Genomic DNA, 24,652 nt, shown 5'->3' with positions numbered 1-24,652 from the left:
GATCGGCCATCATGCCGAGTACCGTTGCTGTTTATTCTTACCCTTCTCCTTCCTCTTCTCGTCCACCATTGTTTGTCGACGTAACCCTCATAAAAAGTTTCTGCTCTTGATTAACACCACGGTCCGGTTTTATATACGATGGTTTCGAGAAAAATGTGCAATCGTCAGTTTATAAATGTGAAAATGAAAACTTGTAACCCCAACAAGGTTGTAAAATTCTTTCCAACAATTAATCTAATCTCATTTCTCAATTGATACAGACTAAATGCATGTCCATCTAATTTTTTCAGAGAAAAAAGAAAAAAAAATTGTTATATTACATAAATAAATATATAAAAATTAAAATTTTTTAATATTTGCGAAGATTTCTGTTAATTTTATCAGAAAATAAACTTCTTCTTTCAAATAACTTTGCTAACTTTGGACAAATTTTAATACGAATTTCACACGAGATGATTTTTTTTCCACGATCACTCATTTGTCGTGATCTCATATGACGTGACGGGTTTCTTCAAATATTTGATTTGTGGAGCGATGAACTATGAATCACAAGACGCGGTCTCACACTATTAGACGAAGTTTCAGAGGGACAAGATCGCGAAATAGAGTGGCCCAGGGGAGCACTCGTGTCGACTAAATGGAGAACATCCTACAGATTATCGAAGATATACGGGTCCTATAATGCTCTACTTAGTCAATGGAGTAATCAAGCGAGAATTCTGATTCAGATCGTGATTTATAAATGCGTTAATATATAAATTCATTGTTTATTACAAATTGATAAATTATTTTGTTGATTTTTTTCAAGCATTTCTTACAATTGTTAATGCATAAAATATAATAAATAATACTAAATGACAGAATATAAATAAAGTTATTTTTGCGCATTCTTTAAATACATGTGCAGATTACCTAATATACTTTTAGATAAGATAATAAGATAAATTATTATTATTATCTTTAATTTTTTTTCGGACACAAAGCATTAATTTTCTTCCAATATAGATCGGAAAGGACAAAAGCATTAATACTTTCGATCATAGTCGTTTGTCATGTTGAATCTCTTCCATTGCTATTTAACCGGGACATCGAGTGCTTTATGGTCACTTGGTGGGTTCATGTAGGTTCATAAATCAAGCTTGCTTGACGAAATTCCATCTGGAAAAAAGATGCGCGAGCTTCTGGGATTTTTACATTGTCGCCGAGTGACAAATAACACGTATGAACCGTCGTCCATTCTAGAAAACGAGGGTGTGTCTTGTAACAAGCATAAGAAAAAAGTGGGATAGGTGGATTGACGATAGGTGAGGTGAGGTGAGTTATTTTCCGGCCTCCGCGGAGTTCGAATCGCACGATGAATCGCGCGTTGAAAGCGGAGATCCTCCATCATTGTACTTCGACAAAGAGGATCATAAATCTAAGGGTGCGGCCATCACCCGCGCGACGAAGTTTCCGCGAAGATAATCAACCCCAATAAGCTGAGAGATGTTAATGGCGATATTACTAATCGCGGCTATAAAACATTCCGAACCTACAATGGTTCTGTCGCCTCTATATCTATTATTATTATAAGTAATCAAGCGTTATTTGGATATCGTGATAGACTCTATGTTTAATCATAATCGTTTTAATACTATAAATTAAATGAGTGAACAGACCTAAATAAGTGAGCAGACAAAAGGTTACTGATGGGTCTTAGATACAACAATTGAAAATATATACATACTTTGTACGCGAGGGGGCAAATAAAGACAGATTGTATACAAAAGAATACAATCTGAATGTTATAGTTTATCCGAATTTCGTATTCGCTGACAAATTACCGCAAAGAGCATATCTTTCATCATTGTGCTCGAATGGATGATAAATCAAAGGACATGTTCAACCCCTTTCCGAGGGAATTCCTTTCGGTGTTTCCCTTCACCGGTACGTATGTAATGTACCGGCGTAACTAGTCTCTCTTCACCAAGTTTTAATAGCCATTGCATCACCATACACGAGTGCGAATGGTTCGTGAGTAAATATTACAGCAGTACATTTACAGAGATTAACGATATTTCATAGCTGATAATTTATTTATTTGAATATGTTATTTGAATATTACTTTATTTTATTTAAAATAAGGAATAAAGCACAATTAAATAATTTATTATTTAATTATATCAAACTCTCAAATAGATGATACACTTTTATATCATCATCCTCTTTGAATAATAATCACAAATCGTTCAATAGAAAATTATTTAATGGAAAAATTCCATGTGTTAAAAAATGCATCTCCATTTAATTACCATTTTAGAACATGCATTATGTTAGAAATTTTATTTCATATATAAAAACAAAATACTCTCTTCATCTATTAAATTTGAATGTGATTGTTTATATTGTTTTCTTTACGAGCAGATTCGTTTAATTAAATATTCGGAAAAACCTTGAAATGATCGTTACTGCGACGACGTCTTCTCGAGACATCAGTTCATCCTTTTTATCCGTTCTCGTGAAATTCCCGAAGCTTCCCTGAAGAGCAAGGTACATTAAAAGCGAGCCTTCGCCTTCTCGTCTGTTAATTGACTATAAACGTTTGGTATTGTTTCCCCGGAAATTTGCCCGTGAAGAGAGACTCAATGTATCCTCGGACCGACCCTGGATCGGTTCAATGAAAGACTGGAAAACTGGAGGGGTGAGATAAAAATCCTATCCCCTTCAATGCCCTCCTGTCTGCCGCCTGCCTCTCTGTCTTTTCTAACGAGCACGGAATACCCGTCAATGGCAATGAGTAGCTGTTTGCAGAATCAGCTTATTTCTTCGGCTTTCTATTATATGAATATTTGTGACTTCCATCCTGCGCTTCTCTTTTTGCTCTCCTCTCTCCCCGGTTGTCTCCGTTTAGATTCCTTCCATCAGTTTCTCCTCGTTTACTGTCAGTGAGTTAAAGCATATTAGATCAGCTCTTGACTCTTCGGTTCCATTGCAAACAGAGTAGAATTCGTCGTATCCTCTCGATTACTGGAGGATACTGGTCAGTCCTTGAAAATCTTCTCGAAGCTTTTTCCGAATATCGCGATTATTCGTTAGTTACTTCTTGGAGTTCGACACAAATGGTGAACGCCGGAACTTGCTTATGGGGAAAACGCGAATTGTGCAGCTCGGATCGAACAGCCATACGACATTCGGGATCAATGTTGGAAACATTCCCGAGGAAACGAAAGCGATTATTTCTCCTCGAAGATAAGTGCGACTGCAGGGATACGCATTTCCGTAATCCATATTTATGAGGACGCCATCGCACGCGGGATAAAGATTAATGGAGAGAAAGATTAACGCGCGTGCGCGTCCACGCGGGATGCAAAGTTTCATGTCTGAGTTAACGACGTCTCGTAAATAATAACATCAACGCGACGTTCCAATAATGCGAATGCAATCGACCGGTCGGTCTTTCTTTTACCCATTCTTTTTTTCCTTTCCGCTTCATGTTTTTTCTTTCCTCTTATATGCTTCTGTAACGCACACTCTCTCGCTGTTAATCGCTCACCACTGCTAACAATGCTCTTCATATTACTTCGAATGAAATTGCATTCATTATGTCAATTGCTCTGTCATTCGATGAAGAACTTCCGCCCTGAGAGGTCACTCTTCTTGATTTCTCGCTGAACAGCTTGTCGTCTCGATGAGTATAAAAAAATTGTCAGCGCATAAATATTGTTTAATATTCCTTGCATTTATTGTTATAATATATAGTAACATATGCAGTATAATATTAACGTACAGAGTTTTATAAAACGGCAATTTATGTATATAAGATAACAGAAGCTTTTTAGATAGAGATCATTTTAATTTTTAATAAAAATGCATCAAAAATATATTTATTATCGTTTAAATAATATTATTAAATAATATTATTATATCGTTTAAATAATATATAACACGAAACTTTAAGTATTGATATTAGGTAATATTTTTACGTGAAATTTTTTATCTAACGGAACACAGTCGATTTTTGGCGGATTATGAGAAGACTGACATTCAATCTTCAATGACAGCGCGGATGATTGATGTTTGCGGGGCCGAGGTGATCTAGAGTGTCTTTGTCGATGAATCAAACAGACAAATTTGCTTAGCTACGGCCGCAAAATCCACCTTGCGGATGCTGTTTCTCAGAAACAAAGTGGTAGCAGTGCCGCCCACGCCTCAGGGGCCAGACAGATTACGTTGACGACCGATTGGAACTGGATGATCCGCTAAAAAAAGCTCTCGCCTACCTTCTGTAAAGAACCACTCCCGCCTATCGCGTCTGCCTGCTACGATCACTTTGAAGTCATATCAAAATCTTCCAACTTGGTTGGCTTCGATGGATAACGATCGATTGGTTTTTGATGATCAATAATGCCAGTTTTAGTACTAAGTCTCTCAGCAGTAAATCTCTACTGCTAAATACGTGGTAAATATAACTCAATGCACAAAATATAATAGAAATATATAACAATCTTATATAATAAAGCCATAGAGCTTAATAGAAAACATAACAAATGAAGAAAGTGAAGAGATTGTTATCTCCGCGGTTACGAAAAACATTGTTGCGTTCTAGATATATTACATTGCCTTTAGGATACATCACAGAGAGATCGAAGATTATGTGTCAGTGTGGGAATATATTCTTCCTGGACAATTAGGATCGTGTAAGACAAAATAAGTAACAAAATAAACGCAACAAAGGAGAAGAGGAGCTTGTGTCATGCAAATACTCAGACTGATTCCTTTAATACGCTGGAAGATACGCTGAGCCGGTGTATCTTCTTTGACATTTTCTTTTGTTATTTTTTACTTTTATCTATTTTGTTTAAGTGGATTTTATTTACAATCCCATTAATCACTTTGTCATAAAAAGAAAATTTTATTTCAGCTATATTACATTTTACATAACAATCGCAAAATTGATTATTTCTATAATCTTTTATTGCGACATATAAAATTGTAAAAAGAATGTATTATAAAAAGAGAAATTTTTTTAATAACTTATTATTTATTTCAATTTCTTTCGATCTCATTTCATCAAGAGCAAATTTTTAAATTTTTTGAAGTTAATATCGTGAGATCAAAATGTCGCTGTCATATTTTGTCGTCGTTTTTGTCGTCATCATCATGTATATGCGTCACTAAAGCGTAATTAGCACGCAAGAATTACGCCGATAGCAACCTGTGATAAAGATGATCGAATAACGGCCCGCAAATTACTTTCTACGTCCGGAAGGGACGTTGATAATTAAATAATAATCTTATGTCGGTGTTATGGCGTGTTCGATTTCTATAATTAAATAATAATCTTATGTCGAGCGTAATTTGATTGCTTTGAGGGTGAAAAATGAGGTAATAGATGAGAATCGGAAAGAAAGAGAAGACACGACAGAATAAAAACAAAAAAATCTAATCAATAATAATAAAATAATTGGTTCAAAAATTATCGGGTAGGCATAATTATTGGAAAAAGTCATCAGTTGTTGCCTAAATCTATTAATAAATTAAAAGCAGGAATAATTTAAATAACAAATATTTAAAAATTGTTTAGAAAATTTTGGAAACGTCTGATATGACGGCTAAAGATTTAACAAAAGCCTAAAGAAGCTTTAAAATATGAACAGATTTGATTGTGCACGCTGTTCTTTAGCCAATATATATTATATATATATATATATTATAAATTTTATATATATATGTATTGGCTAGAGAAATAAATTTTACATGCGAACTTTCGATCGGATCGTTCGGTGCAACTACCACGTCGGTGCGTAACGCCGGATGTATGGCAAAGAGGGTTGAATTTGGAACCTTGGAGGACCGAAGGTTGGTCGATGAATCTTCCACCACGCCTTTTCCACGTATTCGTAATCACGTCTGGTGGTTTCCTTAAATAAACCGTAAGTTTGCCTCGCTCAAATTTCAACGAATAGCATTGCAGCGAGAACGATAATAACAACATCAACCTCCATGGATGTTATCCATATGCAGATATGAACATTAAATAGGTATCGAACAGCAAGAAAGTTACGTGTAAAAATATCTTAAAAGAATTAGATATCTGTAATTTTTTTTAAATAGATTTAAATAATTACCATGTTATATTTGTTGAAAAATTGATGACTATTTATGAGAGAAATATTATAGTTAAATGTATTCATTCTCTAGTTTGTTTGAAATAAAGTATATAAGTTTTATATTTAATTTATATAAATCAGTATCATAATTTAGCAAATATTTTATAACATCTAAATGCATTTTTCATGTTCTTTGATATATCTTACAATCTTTGATATATCTTGTGGACGAAGAAATAAAAGAGTCCTTCTGACAGCAAAGAAAACTGTGACATTTCGTATTTGTTTCGTCGTAATGTCGCTTCGGTTATTCCTTGATGATGACAGCAACAGTGACGAGAAAGAAGAGAAAGAGGAGAAAAAGTGTAATAAAGAGAAAAACTTCCACACCATGAATACTACATTTGTAGTCTCTTGATGGTTATCGAATGGAAAGACGAACATCGTTCAGGCAAGTCGTTCGAGCAGCTGATTCGAACGAATCGATCGTTTTTATACGCCATACAGAACGCCACTCTATTACTGTTTGACGTGCAAATATTCTATTTTTCTATATTACAAATTTTGATTTCTATTATTATTTTGCTACATGTTATTTTGCTTGCGCTTTTGCTAAATATATGTGAAATTTAAAAGAAATTGACCAATTTAATATAAAACATTTAATTTTATTGTGATATATATTTTATCAAAATTAAAGTCTATAATAAAAAATTATCAAAAATTATCAAAAAAATTATTATAATATATAATTATAAATATTATATCTGTTTATTTTTAATTATACAATTAATTATAAAATAAAGCCAATTTTAATCAAAAGTACAAAAGCAGTTGACGAAAAGGATCTTCCCCTTATTGTAGAGCATTCTTATAATAAGGAGACATAATTATTGTCGTTTCTAGAGAAACGAAGGCTGTTAGGCTGCTTGAAGCTACGCGTAGTACATTAAAGTAAGTCCTCGATGTCATTTGCTTCCTTAAAGTCGTTGTATTAAAGTATCTTATTATGAGCATTTGCAAACAAGAGTGTTGCAGACATTAAAATATAACATCAATGTTAAAGTTGTAAATATTACATATATTTTTATATTATTATTAATTTATAATTATCAGAATAATTTGACGTGGTTTAAAAATTTTTTTTTTAAATACAACTTTTTACGATATATGGCCCATATAATTATAAAAAACACGGGAGCATCGAAATACTTTTACGGATTGCTCCTGTAGAAAGAAGATTGTGCCAGCATCTTTTATTGAACACCGTCCTGTGCGTTACCGTAATTATACCGGAGATCCCCTTTTGTGGCTCCACTAACATCAACCTTGGCTTTTCAAGACAATGAACCGTGTCTCCGACCAGAAACAGAGAACATTCTTGCGTAAAGTCCGCGCCACTCTGAATCACATCGCGTAGCTTGCCAACTTTTCAATTTCGAAATTGGACGACCGCTTCAAAGTTGCAGGAGGCTCGAGCTTTCCAATGGAAAACTCGAATGAAAAGGCTGCTGGCCCCTTCTAAGTACGTGGCCTAAATTGTAAATGTATTATCGCGCTTTACTCCGTTTATGTGTATATAGAGTTCGGTTTGGTGCCTGTTGCGATATCGCATACATGATGAGCACTTTTAGGCGACCTAATTTTCTTTTTTTTTTTTTATTTAATTTAAGAATATTTTAATTATAATTGAAATTTTATCGGATACATGTATATGCGAGTCGTGCGTACAAAAATATAAATACTCGCAATTTTATCAATGTCGAATCTAGTTTTTATCGAATCAGGAAATAGATAGTATTATTATTCATTAAATGAAATTTTCATTCAACTATTATATGCATTATTTCTGATCCGTTTGTTTCAGTATAGCGATCGATTCACGCCCATTCTCCTGATAGTCTCGCTCGCGGGGATTAAAGTATGCAGTCCAGATGGAAAAGTGAGTATTAAAGACGCACATGTAGTTACTGTTGCAAAAAAAAAAAAGAAATTTTGCGTTGTTACGTGGTTATTGTTATCGAAAAACCGGCTTGACGGTGCCCACGGCATTTTCTAAGACGAAGTTTCGTATTAAAGCTCTGAGCGAAAAGTTTGCCTCTTCTAGTAACAGGCACGACTGCATCTTATTGCATTATATCGCATTACTTTCAGATATCAAAGCGAAATTAAAGTAATATAAAAAATAACTGCATTATTATTGTTATTTTAAATCGCTCTTAATTTTAAATATAAATATTTTTTTTATTATGGTTCTTAAATGTAAAGAAAGATAATGCTGAAACGTATTATAACTCACAATTAACTCGGAAGAGATGTAAATGAGGGGGAAATTGCTTACAATCTGCACATCTGTTTATAAACATAAGATTTAAAAACATATAAAAATCCTCATACGAATCCTCTCATTAAAATGAGTTAAAAGAGCGAGCGACGAAAAAAGGTAACATACAGGGGTGAGCTTTTACAACAAAACGGAAGACCGTAAGACGGAAGTTAAACCCACATTACGAGAAGCCTAATTTTCCGCATTCTTGAGCGCCGAGTTTGATAATCCTCGTGATACTTTGTAAGATCTTCCTTTCAAGCCGACCTTGGGGCGTCAATCTTTTAATACTGAAAAGTCAGCGAACCCCTATATCCTTTTGAGCGAATCACTCTTGTTATATTTCTGAAATCTTTGTACAGAATCATATATGTAAATATATGTAAATATATTTAAAAAGAAAATAATTTTTGATAATAAAATAATTAATAATTAATGTTTGATAATAAATAATTAATTAAAATGCGGGAGAATTTGGAGAGAGAAACAGAATCAATCTAATCACGAGATATACTGATTATTTATTTTAATCACTTTCAATTTGCACTATATACATAACACAAATATAAGAGAAAATCTAAAATTGTTCTAGATCCAAATTTTACAGACATTTTGCTCTAATATAAAAAATAAATTTAAAAATATCTAGACTTTCTCTTTGAATGCACCTAGATATAAAACGTCGCGTCGCGAGGAGAAAGGGGGCCGAAACGAGAGTAATCTCGCTCTGCGTTCGTCTTTTATTATTTTCCGGACTTTAATTGGGGGCCCGTAATCCTTATCGCATCCCTGCCAGTAATATTTCGAAGTCGGCTCGGCACGCAGCCGACCACCCTCGCGCGATCCATACTTGCCGTGTTCACTGTACAGAACATATCGATCCTTCGAATTAGTGTTTTATTTCGACGGCTTCTCTTATAAGCCCCCGCTTTAATTTTCTACCTGAAAAAATCCTTACTTTCTCCTCCCTCGATCTTCGGAGTAAGCGCCTCTTAAAAAAGCACCTCGTGGAATGTTTATCATGGGGAACGAAGAACAAAACATTCTTTCTCCTTTTCTCCGATAAATTTCATTTTGTTATATTATCACAACAATTATTATTATTGATAATAATTTTAATTACTGAGATTTTCTACATCTAAACTTATATATTATCTTATTGTTTTCTTGTATTTCACATATACATGTGTAAATCATAAATTTTCTTTCATGTATAAATTATGCATTTTGTCCTGTTTTTCTCTACGAAAATTTATCTATCACGACGTATATTTCCCGTCAAGCATATCTCTTCACGCTCGAACTCTTGTTACGCAAAGTCGCGATTATCCTAAATCGTTCATGCACCACGAGAAGTTTGTTGTTGGATGCGCGATCGTGCGTATGATTCGCTAGAAGAATCGACAGCCCACGAAAAACACCCTCGCTCTTCTTTGACACGCAACAATGAGAAAATAAGAGAGACATGTTATCCTGGTGATCATACATTGATTTAGGAGGGACTAAGATATCAATGAAATGCATGCAAGGAGGATATGGTGATTGTTGAATAAACGTACGATGACGAATGATACCAATCCTGACGAACGCGAGAAAGAAAGAGAGGGAGAGAAAATAACTGCTGGTAGAGCCGTCACGGTTGCGAGGGATATTTACCCTCTATCTGTGAATTTATTCGTGCATACATGAAACAGCACTCCGCGATGATATGCGTCTCTTCCGCATCTCTCACTCACCTACGCCAAACGTGTCCATTGCAACGTTTCACTGATGTCACCGAGAAGGTAGAGCAGCCTCTAACGATCCTTCATTGCTTTAGCCCCATTAAAGCCTTTGCCTTGTCGAGCGTTAAAAAATGTCTATGATCCCTCCGGATGTGTATACTAAAGCGTACGCTTCCATGATTTTACGACACTCAATTTCGGCTTTGTCCAAAACTTGCACTTTACACACTAAACGAACTAATTATCGCCATTTGCTTTGCAGTATATCGCTTCGCTTAACGATCTTTAGTATACATTTAATTCTGTAGTGAAAAAGTTATTTCAAAAACATAGCGAGTAATCAATCGTTTTCAACAATTTCTATGTATATCCGAAAGGATTTTTAAAGTAAATATGCACATATATATTTTCTCGACGTAGTTCGCAAACTGTTATCGCAAAATAAAATCGCTGTATTTGCTGCTGGTAAGATAAACTAGAGAATAAATCGAATCGGTTGCGAAAACTCACGTATGGAAGATCAATGACGAGTGGCTCGTGTAATTTTTGAACTCATACATTTGCCGCGATCGCAGAGGATATGTTTATCCTTTACCTGCGGATTTACTCGCGCATACACGAAACAGCACTCATGCTACAGAGCGTATCTCTTTTGCATATTCTGCCTTTCTTCTCACCATACAGAATACTTTTCCTCGATATTTGTCAGTAAACCGACAATATATCGCTTATTAACACATGGATGAGAGCAAATTTTCAAGTTTGTACTTAACTCTAAAACTTTTAAATAAAAAAAAATAACGAAAAAAATGTAATTTTGATCGCTTTTCTTTTTTAACAAAATTTTTAATATAAAATAAAATAAAATTAATATACAAAGCAAAATCAATTTATTTATTGTATTATATTAATGACAATTATACGTATTCACGCGCGCTTACGTGCAATCTTGGATCGTTCATTTATAATTTAGAAAAGAAGGCTGAAGTAACATCCGGAAATCGAAAACTATAAAGTTTTTTACTGCAACCGAGAGCTTAACCTAACCCTTAAAATTTTTACTGAAGCCGAACTCAAAATCAAACTCTTAAAACATTTATAGGTTACCCATCTGCGCTACAGATACGACTGAAAAATATATTTAGCACCGTCTGTGGCAAGCATTGTTACTATTTATGAGCGTCGATATATGTTCATAGGTGCACAGGTGAACCACAGTTTAACGTGAGCTGATCTACATCGAATTACGTGCAAAGTATAATTCCGCAATAAATGATTAAAACAAATTATCAATGAAAGTTTGCTCTAAAATATGATAATGAATTGTACTTTTATTTATAGGATTGTATATCATATCAGAAAATAAAAAAGAGAAATTTCTATTATTTAGTATATTTATTTGATATTATCATAAAATAAATCTTGGCTTATAATAAATAGATAATTATCTTGCTGCATAAGATACTTTGCAATCGGATTCTGATTTGTGCTAGAAATCTCCGATTGTGAATATTCTCGAAGCAGAACAATAGATCGTGTGATAAAGGTTCAAATAACCGATGCAAATGATGTAACGATATACTGCAAGGATGCAAAAGCGAATAAAGACGATTGGGTAGACAAACAAGAATAACGACGTTGTCTCCCTCAGAAGAATGTGACAAACTCTCTCCAGACGAATTTCTCTCTAGAATGTCGTTTGTCGTACTGAGAGCAGCGATTGATATCGAGCATAGTTGCTTCGAGATAGTTGGTCCACTTCTGTCCTACGAGGCGATCCTCGACCATAACAACTTTGCTGTACAACTATGCCCGAGTGAATCGACTCAGTCAGTACAACTTCGCGCAATGCATTTCAATCGAATTTTTAACGAATTGAATTTTCCAAACAGATGTCTAATAGAAGTTGCCTATGCAATTTTATGCGGTGTACTTTTTATTTATAATTGCAAAACAGATCAAATTCTAGCCGCATAAAATAAACCGACTAGATCAATCGGTTTGTGTCATTAAATATATGTATGATGATTTTTTTTTAGGATATGAAATTTTGACACATCAGTTATATATATTATATTATATAAGTTATTAATCATCAGTTATTAATCATAATTTTTCAAAAAAATTATTTAGTTGATAATAAAAGAGCAGTTGATATTGGTTATTATTCATTATGAATGTAAGTGTATAACTCATGCAAATAATTTAACCTGAACAATTGTCCTATGTTTCGAATATATTATAGTACAACAGTAATAATAAGAAGGTCGATTCAAGCAATGTTTATCCAAGAGACGTAAGTAAAAGCAGCCTTTTACTGAGTCAGATCATTTATATCTTTCTCACGTAGAACTTTGCTACTTGGAGTAAATGCAGGCATCATGAAAAATTCAGTATGAAGCTTGATAGAATCGCAGAGTATCCATACCGAAAAAATTTGCTCCTAGGAAACGATGATCTTTTCAATTGCCAATCTACTTCATCTGCGGGCTCTACCATGCTTATTTCTGCGAGAGACGAATTTAAGTGAGTACATCATCTTGGAAGCTTGAAGATGAAATCGTGTTTCTCTTTAAGATTGAGGATTTGAGTGCAATAACAGCTTAAGATAAAAATTTTACTTTGAAAAAATAAATTTAAAAATAAATTTAAAAATAAATTTAAAGTAAATTTAAAATAAATTTAAAAATAAATAAATAAATTGAAAAAAAGAAATTTTAAAGATAAAAAATTTTAGCAAATATATAGGTTGATTGGGAAAATAATTTTGATTATTGCAAATATATATAAAGATTTTGTTTTATATTTTTATAATGCGATTACTATAATTTAATTAGAGAAAAAATTGCAAGTTGTAATGCAAAGTTTCCCTCATACGTCGAAGAAATTTTACAATTAGTACTGCCATTTATAGTGCAGTATGCGCAAGAATATAATAGTATCGCGATACAATGGGCAGATAAATATTAAAATATGCGAAAATGAAGATTGAATAAAGATAAACATAATCAATATATTGCCACATTTGGTAATAAAATATCGTAACCGAATAAAATCGCTTCGAGGATATAAAGTACTTGACTGAAATATCTTGGAAATCTCTTTTAGAGGTAGAGAAAGAGAAAAAGATCTCGCTTATTAAATGCACTTTATTTATAAATTTTAACAATCAAATTTAAAAATGTACCACCCAAAATAAGAACAGCGTTTAAATTCAACAAATTATGTTAAATTCAATAATAATAATATATATTATTTAACATAAACTGCTTATTTTATTATTAGAAAAATTTATACATTATAACAACGCATTAAAATTAACAAATTTGTACTTTTACTTATCAGTATATTATTCTAATAACAATTTTCTTCTCATAACTTTGAAAAGAAAAAAATAAATAAATATTTAAAATTTCTAATCAAGCTTCGTCTCTTTGAAATTACGATCGAAGTCAATCAAGACAAACTCGAAAGATCAAATTCGCGTCAAAGCTAATAGAGATCGCATCACGAATCTCGTGAAGGAAGCCTGTTGCGCCGGTAAGTCATTAAAAGTTTTAGAACGTAACAGCTAACGCATCGCAAGTTTTTCGAGTGGTCAAGAATTGATAACTTTTCCTTTTAACTTCTATCGTGTCAATAGAATCTTTATATAACGACATAACAATACTTGAATTAATTGTCTTGTTAGTGATGCTTTTTTTCAATTATTTGAAATATTTCAAATAATTGTTTGAGAGGTATGTAAATATAAAGAGTGATATTAATTATTTTTAGTTGAGTCATAACATTTTTAATAAAATAATAGATTAGCAATAAAAAACTACTAAATTTCTATATATATTTTATTATAGATATTGTTTTAGTAGCCTTGTGCTATTTTACAATATACAATCTTGTACTAAAAAATATTTTTACAGCAATATTATAGCCCTATTTATATCATTTAATTTTCTCGTCTTCAATTTGCTTACTCGATGGTTGCTAACCACTCACGATAAGTGATATTTATGATATCCTGCTTATGTATAATCAGGATGCTAGTTTCTTGTACAGATCTTAAGACAATATTTAATGTACACACTTAATGTTTCACAACGAAATTGATTCAGACGATTAAATCATTCAACAGGATAATAGCAATAATGAAACGCACATAAATCATTTTTGTTTGTATTCAACCTAAAGCTTATTCTCGAAAATATGTTACTTCGAAAATTGTCAGTGTGTAGAATTGAAATAATTATTTTTTATTTTTGCACTAATAGAGAGATATTATAATTAAAATTATTAAATATAAATTATAATTAAAATTTTGAACCCCCCCAGTGTCACAAATATTACAATATAATAAATGGCAAATATTAATTAAATTACAACTGCATATACAGCTGCCTCTCAGAACTGTTCTAGACTCAAAATTATTTTTCTTCTTTCTGTTACAGTGCGTGCAAATGGCGCACGCGTTAAGACGCATCTCTTACGCGACTTGTGAGCCGCAGCACGCTCAATTCAGCTTTCTGGCACGTGAGCCCAGAGCGCATTTTAGTCTACAATACTGCCATTCCTTCATCACCGAGTCTGCAGAACAGGTGAGTAAGTCTAGATGCGCATTATACGTAACGTCACTGTCATGTTAACGGAACATCAAATATTCTTATATAAAATCTCAAATACATATTAATCATCACAAATTCAAATTTTCATTTAAACTTTATATAAGAATATTTAACATTACGTTGTCATGATAATGTTACGTATAATGCATCTAATTTTAAATATAACTCTATGCTATTTTTTTCTTTTGCAATGTATAAAATATGATGCTGGGGAAATTGCAATATTTGAAATATATATTCAAGAAATTAAAATAAAAAAAAACAGTAAATAAAATATTTCGAATAATCGGGCTAATATAAATCGCCGAAAATAAGCCGGGATTTGGCTCAAGATATTATACGTGACAAGTCGCCCCTTGCAGTGGACAACCGCATGCGTCTCAAGTGGAAACTGGAAATTGTCTCGACGTTTAAAGCCGATGGATCACTCACTTTATTCTCGACAACTCTCAGGGCATTTAGGATGAAGCCGTGTTGACAAGAAAACAATTAAAATAATTAACTTAGACAAAATTCATAATTTAACTCGAAATCTTTTTAAACAAAATTAAAAAAACTATTCTAACTTGTAATTTCATTTATAATTTCAATCGAAAATCTATTAATTCTTATAAAAAGATAAATTCTTTTTGATTGACTTAAATATGAATTTGCATATAATCCTAGATATTTTTATTTACTTTTACTTTAACTTATTAATATGATCGACAACTTATCAAAACCCTGTTATCATGACATTCTTGAAAATTTTGAAAGCCGGGTGTGAAATATCCGGGTGTGAAAGAATGTGAAAATACACGAAAAATATCGTCGAACATCGATATATATCGACGACTACCGAATCCCAAGATCTAAAAGCCTCTTCCTGTTGTCTGGAAGACAACATCGCTCGAGGCTTCGAAGTCCGTCGGCGATATCAGAAAGGATAGAACACATCGTAAGTTGGTAGAGCCTTAGTGGGTTGAGAATAGTAGACTTTGCACTTGAAACTTTGCACTTTGCTATTGCCTTGACATTTAGTCAACCCTAATGGCGCACTCTTCGGATTAAACTTTAAATACCTTCCGAATTAAGAACGTCATCGTATCTAAAGGATCAAGTGAGCTTATTCGAATAGTATGAAAGAAGATTGAGAGAATAGATAGAAAATGAAAAATCTTAGCATCAGATATCCTCTCCGCGTTCATTGAAGCAATTGATACCGCATTTCAATTTCCATACCATTTCCACAATCTTTGTCAAATAATTTGTTAATATGAACTCGGAATGAAAAGATATAGAAGCTTGAACTTGTTATTTTTTTCTTAATGAAAAAATTTTCTCCCGAATTATCTTTTTACGATTTTTGTTGCATCGAAAAGCACTGCATTCAATAGTTGGTAATCTGGCTTTATAGTTTATGGTTGATATTCGCAGTCTTACGAAAATTTTTAATTGACATTTCCGATTCCTTTCTTCGCACTGACCTGGAGAATTATCTTGAAATACCTTAAGTAGGTACAGAAGTACCTGTAGCAGGTACATACAGACATTCTAAAGAAGATGTGCGAATCTTATCCTAGATACCGAAGTATATAGATGTTCGCTATAAGAAATAGATGCAGGTAGAAAGAGATGCCTTACATCTAGTCGTACTTTACATCACCAGACACATATAATACAAGTCCGGGAGTCAAAGTCGGCGATGGAGCGGCGCGTCATGTCGCGCTGACGGCAGGTCAAAGAACGCGAATCGCAAACTCACGCGCTACATGTGGCGCTGGGCTCTCCCAAGTGGCGTTCTCAGTCGAAGCGGAGTAAAAAGAAGAAGCGAACCGTTGAAAAGATTGCGAGAGAGACAGAGACGGAGAGAGAAAGAGAAAGCGACAGGTAGAGCGAAAGAGACCGAGCAAAAAAGATAGAAAAAGAGAGATCGAGGGAAAGAGGGAGAACGGGGACACGTGGTATTCAACAGCTGCCGTTGAACGTGTTCAATGCCGCGGTTGAAGCAAGAAAGCGGTCGGTCGCAACACTCGGCTCCTCGTAGATCGCGGTGGGGATGGAACAGTGTGGGCCGGTCGGAACGGCTTGCTTCGTGTTCCTCATGGACTTCAGTCTCTCTCTATACGTACCGGGAGGTATGTTGCCATCGCCGGTTAAGCACGGTAATACCCAGACTTATGTATTCCGATCGTTCGAAAGGCAACGGCACCTGGATCGCCAATGTGCGTCGGAGCGTTGAACGGACGGAGTGAAGAAAGCGAGATCTGCGTCGATGAAGTTCATCCGGTAGGTTCACTAATTGACAACAGAAAGGATACACGTGGACCAAAGTATACCCTCTTTAAACTGTCGAATTGAACGAACGGTTTGCCGCCTTTGCAAGTTTCCGCTCTTCCGCGATGGTCCGCGATGGTCCGCGAATTTGACTGGCGAAACGATGAAAGGCTGTGACATTAAGATGCCATGTAAAACCGATATATACGTGCAGTTGCAAACGGAGTATTTTGTAAAAATATAATTCAGTTGAAGGAAAAAGAAACATATCAATAATATAATAAACATATCAATTATATCAACACGGATTAATGAAAGATGCAAAGTTTTAAAAATGATTGTTAGACCCATAGTTTTTCCGATATCACGTAGTATTTCGGAGTACGTGCGATTACGAGGGAATTACGTGTTCGAATGTACGCGGATACCATCCTGATGTCGGTAATAGAGATCATCCTGCATCAAGATCCGTCGGAAAACGCAGTGCAAAAGAATATATAGCGACTACGTATATAGTTGACAGGCGATGAGTAAGAAGCGGTGAAGCAACTCTGTACTCGTTAACCGGTTTCCGTGGGTCGGCATGCAGAGCGACACGTAGAGAAGGCTATATACGCCATCAAGTGGAACTCTCGATCCTTCATGCATGTGCCACACGTATACGGCTCGCGATAGAACTGGTCCCGCCGATTCATAACGTCGCCATCATCGTCTGCTAATAATACCTGCGTATGTCGCGAGAGATTCGACTACTGCGACAAATCCGCGAGAGAAATAATCTGACAACGAGAAATCTTGAGAACTTCCCCGAATATATATTCCTTTGGTGCTACCGTATGCATTACGATACATATCAGCATCTCCAATCGCATTAACTGTGCAAGGAGATTTCTCTCTCCTTCTCTCTCGAATGACGCGCATCTGCTGCTGCTATGAGATGTAAATTGGAATTTCATTTGGATTTCAAGAGACGCTTGGTCTGCGACAAGCGCCGAAACTTCGTTGTAGGAATATTTCCTCGGAGAAAGGCGTTGGATACAGCAAATATTTTAACGTGCCGACACATGCCGGCACGTCGGTGCATGCACTTTGGTGCATTAGAAAGTGCGCTGCATGGTGTCGTGGATGTGTGATCAGAAATGTGTGGAATATTCATGTTAAAAGTGCGAATAACCGACGTGAATCCATGTGTCTTTTCGGATGACGTGACGATAATGTCGAATTATTTCTTTACTATTAAATTTAGATAAGGACCATTTGCTGTTCAAGCACCTTGGTCGGAGAGAAAGTATATCCTTATCGAGAATTAAGGATAGCAGTATAGTAAAGGCGCGATACATATATTCTCACAGAAGGACGAGCAAGTACAACGGTCGTTGTGGCATGAGGAGGTTTGCACGCAGGCGCAATATCCTGGCCGCATTCTCTGCGATTATGGGACGCCTTGGTAAAGGCTCGCAGAGCTCAACGAGGCCCATTTTCAGGGTGCATTATCGCAAACTCGTGGACGAATACTCGCAGCAAGAACAATTGAGGTTCATGCCCGCGCTACCCGATTACATGTCGTATTGCTGTTGTCGATGTGGTCACACACAAGAGCTCAAAGTAAGTTTTCACGGAAAGTGTAATCTCCTGAAATCCTGATTAATTTTAAAATTCATCTCACATATAATGTCAACGCAATATAAATTGTCACAAATCACTAGCAAGTTTGCCTCGCAGAATATTTGAAGTTTATTCTCACAAATGTTGTCATCATACTTCAAGTAGAAAAATCAGACTGCTTTTCTTGGAAATACCAATATGTTATATCCGATATACATAATAAAATGATCTGAATATCATCTAGGCTTTGCGGTACGGCTTTACCTCTTGCGATATTAACGGAGCGCGATTAGGTCGTGGTACCGCAACATGACCTCAGAGATATGACTAGTGCAATAGCCACGAAAAAAAAGTAGAAAATTGTCTTCTCTATTGTTTCATGCTATTGTGCATGAAATATGATTATTAGCAGATAGCAAAAGCATCGATTTTTTTTGGATTCCTGTCGATTAAAACTACGCTTATCCATATTTTTCAGTCATTCAATTTTCTAACATTTTCGTTCATTCGATATCTATCAAAGTTATCTAATTTATCAATATATGTATTTACTCGTATCTTTTTCGACATTTGAAAGTCACATGTTTGATCAGTCACATTTCAGGATTTGCTAAAAGAGAAACGTCGCGTCGGTAGATTGCATACTGGAATCTGAGAGAACGAAAGAGAGAGAGAAAGCCTAAGCCAGGTAATACTACTATCGTGCCAGAAAGAAAAAGAGCTAACGAGAGAAGGGAGAGCGAAGGGGGATAAGCCGTGGGATCGGACGAACGCATTCCTCGACTTCATATAGCTGCCTGTAGCGCAAGATGCTCCGCTCGTTGCCTCTTTACCGGTGGAATGTCTGTATGCATTGATATTTTAGCAGGGATATATAAATCCGTCCTTATATCCTTACCAGCATTTGTCTGTATCACAGACATTAAGAAAAATCAGTATTAAAAAAGAAATAGAAACGCGCATATTAATATAATTTGCATAATATAATTTGCAATAATTATTTGTTGCACTTTTGTGAAATTCTGGCTACTATAATATATACATCAGCTTCATCGAATCATCTCGTATTCTTACCAAACCGATTCAGACGAAAATCTCTTTGGACCGACTTTGACAAGTCGGTCCAAAGCCGTCCTCTGCTAGTTCCTCTTGACTTGACAATAGAAAACCATAATTCGTGTCGACCCATCGCGTTCCGCGCGAATAAAGATCATTCTTTGCAGCGGGATTTATAAAACGCCGTCTGAATTTCACGAGTTTTCAATGATGTTTCGTGTGAGTTCACTATTTATGAAATCCAGATGAATCGCTCCCCTAAATTCTAGCGCAGCTGATGTCTTGGAGAACGAAGACATTTCCAGTGAAAAAAGGAGAACTGAAAGAGACGGGGAGAAAACGAGCCATCTAACACGTTGCGCAAACGTTACGAAATTTCTCTCGACATCAATAGAGCATCTCGCACAAAAGGTGACCCATTACCGTGTCGAAGCACTTCTCGTAGAAACTTCAGGTACAATATGAATATACTCTCGAGATTTAGGCGTAAGTTATACCTGGTAGCTTCTCAATAACACATTAGTTTCCTAGTGAAGGACTTTATAATGGCTTAGTCATTCATTTCTCGTACCATTCACATCGGCTATTTTCTTCCGGTTTTGTCAATTCCAAACAGATGTGACATTTTACATTTATTACTGCGAAACAATGTCCATTTTTCTCATAAAATCTGCCAACTGGATTGAACAACTGACGCAATGACTATGAAATAGAAATGAAATATGCGCAAATTTGTTATCAAGGCCTACGTTTCTCTCACGTCATGTGAATGTGCAGTTTTGTTAGTACCTATAATTGCATAGAAGCAGCAAACAGTCGCAGAAAATCTGTAATGGCAGCGATATTTTTCTACAAGTACTCGACATATGCGGCTGCTTGTACGCAATTTACAATTTGAAATTTCTACGGTAATTTCAAGCAAGAACACCACCGTAAAATGCCATTTTGCAATGACTAAGCGTGCTTCCTACCAAGAATGACATCGCGAGATGTAATGTTCATGCATCGTGTCTCGAATCGAGCGCATTGAATGCATCGAATGCATCGTTCCCCTCGCATTGGACGCACATGTCAAGTATTTTTAACGTCGATACTGCTCGTTCCCTTTATATATACACAATGCACTAGCCCTAGTGTTTCATCACTTTATTCAATTCTGCTTCCGGTTTTACCTTTTATCTTATTATTGAAAGAATAAGAATAATAATCATAATAATAATAAGAATTAAGAATAATAATCATGATTATTTACACAGACAAATATAGAGTGCCGCATCTTATATAATACATATAATTGAATAAAATCAATTTTAACGCTTTAATTTACTAATATCTTTATTATATTTACTTCTTCTGTTTGAGATTAATAATATATATCATTCTCAATTAGCTCTTATATATTTGCATTTTTCAACTGTTTATTATTGTTATGAACTCATTATCATTTGTTATTGAAATAAATCTGCGGACAATATATTTGTATTATTAAAACATATCTTTAATAATAATTGTAAAAAGATTAAATATATATATGTAAAAAGAAAAAAGATAAAAGATTAAATATATATGATTATATATATGTTAATATCTTATAAGAAAAGAATATGATAAGAATATTAAGATAATAAACGTTGTAGAGAAGAAAAGTAATAAACTCATTTTCTATTGATAAAAAGTCTACGCATTCGTAATAAAAAGGTCGAAAAAGTATACGTTTTGCTTTCTTCAATGACATGCCAATATTGCATAGCATTCTCAATAGGTAATGGTATCTGATTGATTTACACAATATATAGAGAACACACGGATTACTCCATAGTCAAGTCTGCATCGTATAATGCGTATTGCAGATTAATACAATGTGCGTAATGACTTAATCGATTCGAGCCTAATCCGATCATAAAATTAGCATTATGTATGTCTGTCGTATAACCAACAATTTCCGATATAATTTCTAGCCAGGAGAAACGTACAAGATTTTAATATAACTAAAAGAACAAACATTTAAATGCGAAAAATCTTTTGTGTTCTTATATCATAATTAAAGGAGATATAGATAAATAATGCTAATAAAAATATCAATTTATATCTTACACTTTTTTATTTCATGAACGTTATTCTTTTGTAAAATTAATCTCTACGATATGGATTAATTTGATGATTGCATGCTAGAAAATGATAAATAATTTTCAAAACATACTTCTGTTGTATTCGGATCATTAAGAATCGCTGCTGGCATCATACATTCGATAAGGAAGAAATTCTAGCAGCACGAAATTTGAAACGAAACGATCCTCTTCGCGCATCGCATGCGTCCTCGAGGGTGCATTTCCGGGGGCACCGAAATAAGTTTAATGACGAGGCTCAAGGGTACAGTAGCAAACTGTATGGGTCACAAAGTGGGCGTATTGTCCTACGATGATGCACGATTCACGCATCACTACGTCTTTAAGTTCACCGCTCATTGTCGAGGACCCTCATACGATAAGCCGATTAACCGCAATAGTAGAATCAATTAAAGTTACGTCGCTAATTTAAGTTGCTCTCACGATGATTTTTTATATTATTACGAGCAGGATTTTTCTGTTAATTTTTTTACCTGAATATTTTTAATGATTTCAAAAGATAAAATATTCAAACAAAACATAAATATGCAATAACAAAAATATTCAAATAATATATTAATAAAGGAAACTATTTTTCTCAAAAAATCGCGTTAAAATAAATTTTGTAGGAAAAAAAATAATCTAGAGTGATCGAAATGCAAAAAATGTAGATTGAAATGCAGATACATATAAATATTATCAATCTCGACGGAATTATTGTTAAATAAATATCTTGGGAAAGTGTTGGATCGGTTTAAAACTTCATTTGTTAAAAAAATAATTTGGCCACGTATAACGAAAAGCAAAATAATCACAATATTATTGTAGTAATATTTTAACATCATGTATCTAGGTATAAAATAGATGAAATGACTCCAGCAGACTCCAGTCATGGCGTTAATTGCTGATCAAAGAGATTATGCAACGGTTGTTCTTCATCTGCGCTCTCTGACCGATTCATCCGTCTAACTATATTCGATCCAATCTTCGACCGATTTCACGTTACGCTGAACAAAGTGCTTGCCACACGGTCAAACGATATTCCGGCTGCTATCAGGATTGTACAGTTCTCTCGCGAATTTCCAACTCACTCATAAAGTCCAAAAAGCTCATAGAACTTTCATCGAAATTATCGAAATTATCGCTTTGTCTCTTTTCGTAGTCAACTATTTGAATAATAATTTCTTTTCATACATATAATTGAGTCCTGACATTTATGGACACAATGAAAGAAAAATACATCATGTTTCGTATATTTTCATTATTATGCATATATTTTTTTCTCGAAAAATGTGGAAGATTTTTGAATTTATTTTAATCCAATTTACAGGATAAATTTTGACATTAATGAATAATTTATATAATCGTAACACGAAAGTCGTAAAATGATTATTTTGTTAACGGCAAACACGATGTACGAGTCAGATCGTATCGATACGATAGTGCATAACGGTGAAATTTGAGATATCGAATATTTGACATTCGAAACTGCTGTACCCGTCATGAGCAGAAGACCGTGATGCCGAGAATGGAGTTTAAAACTTTGATCCATGGTTTTTTGAAATTGACAATCTTGAATACGCTATTCCATTTTTCTTTGTAGAGAACAAAACTGAAGAGAGAATCATAATTAATTTTTTTTTAATTAATTTTAACTAACATTTTTATAAAAATGGAGCAATTAAAGTTAACAGGATTTGATTCATTCTCAGTGAATACAAACCTAATTGCGAATAGACAGACGAAAGACCGCGAACGAGCGAATAAAAGAAGCGATAAGAGACAGAGTGCGATAATTAGCAATGTTAATTTTGAATAGCTCTATGAGCTTTTTGCATTGTGCGAATGAGTTTGAAATCTACAAGAGGAGGTTGTACAATCTTGATAGCAGAATGATAGAAAAGGAAACAAGGGAATTAGGGTAGTGTTAAGGAAACGATGCGAAACCATGGTTACGTGTCGCCATTGATGACAATAGTGTTGCACTGGTAAAGAAGCAATATACTACGATGTGGTCGTTGGTACAATGCAATAATGACGCTTTCAGAGAGAATGTCCTTACTATACTCCGTATTCTAGAGAACTTTTCCTCTTCAGCCGTTTATCCGCCGCCGAGCGTCGCGTCGTCGAGGTAAACCAGAGAAACCGAAGTGAGGGAAATTCAGAAGTGTGACGAGGGCCATCCCTACCTCAAACGCTATTATTGCGAGTATACCGGCTTGTACCATGGTCGATGGTAGTGGTAGACCGGGTACACGGGACGGGAAATCTAGAGGAGCTGGAAATATGGCCGTGACCGCGCGGAATGCCTGGAATGTAGCCCGTCACGCTGCACCGGCGCAAAGCCATGGCGCGATCCATCGCCCTTTCGGTCCTCTTTCCATTCGATTCTGGCTTGTCCCGTGTTTTTGCCAAAAAGACCATCAGCGCAGACAATGAATCAAAGTGAACTAAGATGAATTAAATACTTCTCCAAAAAAATCACAATTTTTCCTTTTCTAGTCTAGCCAATATTCCGTTGCGCGATATCTGATCCTTTTGAATCGATTCTTCTAGCATCTTATCTTGAATTATCGTTGGCGCGAAATGTAGTCTTTTTGTGATTCGAGAAAACGTTACTGGATAGAGGATATTGCTTAGGCAACACAGCGGCATGATCGTTATTGATCGATCAAATAGATCTGAATCCAAACGTGGTAAAGAGGGTCAGTGCCTGCTCGAGTCAACGTCCAGGACAGGGTAGAGCAGAGAGGTAGAAAGAAGAGTCGCCAGTGATGATTTCATCGCGCTTAAATTCCATCTCGGGGCGGGAATCACAGGGCCGTATTTTCGATTTCAGCCAGAGGGATCGAAATCAAAGAACCCAAACAGG

General features: G+C 34.9%; 1 protein-coding gene across 10 annotated transcripts in view; it reads left to right on the top strand.

The window, feature by feature from the left end:
- Window positions 1–24,652, top strand: part of LOC145963642 (EGFR adapter protein) — a 70,603-nt gene that overhangs the window by 33,112 nt on the left and 12,839 nt on the right. For 6 of the 10 annotated variants that reach the window (XR_014436222.1, XM_083085760.1, XM_083085759.1 and 3 more), the window contains 2 exons: window positions 7,957–8,031; window positions 14,585–14,731. Coding sequence is in view for 9 of the 10 variants with exons in the window: in XM_083085760.1 (XP_082941886.1) it covers window positions 7,957–8,031; window positions 14,585–14,731 (222 nt within the window). In the remaining variant the exon portion in view is untranslated. Of the gene's footprint in view, window positions 1–7,956; window positions 8,032–12,647; window positions 12,666–14,584; window positions 14,732–16,557; window positions 17,027–18,366; window positions 18,620–19,944; window positions 20,130–24,652 lie in introns of those variants that run through there. The other 4 variants (XM_083085766.1, XM_083085764.1, XM_083085763.1 and 1 more) reach the window with 4 other exon arrangements.

This window comes from Camponotus vicinus, unplaced genomic scaffold, assembly GCF_025532165.1.
Source record: "Camponotus vicinus isolate PSW18456_S1 unplaced genomic scaffold, iyCamVici1.0 SCAF_13, whole genome shotgun sequence".
Taxonomy (NCBI): Eukaryota; Metazoa; Arthropoda; class Insecta; order Hymenoptera; family Formicidae; genus Camponotus; species Camponotus vicinus.
The sequence above is the reverse complement of the archived record's forward strand: the minus strand, read 5'-3'. Positions and strand labels throughout refer to the sequence as shown.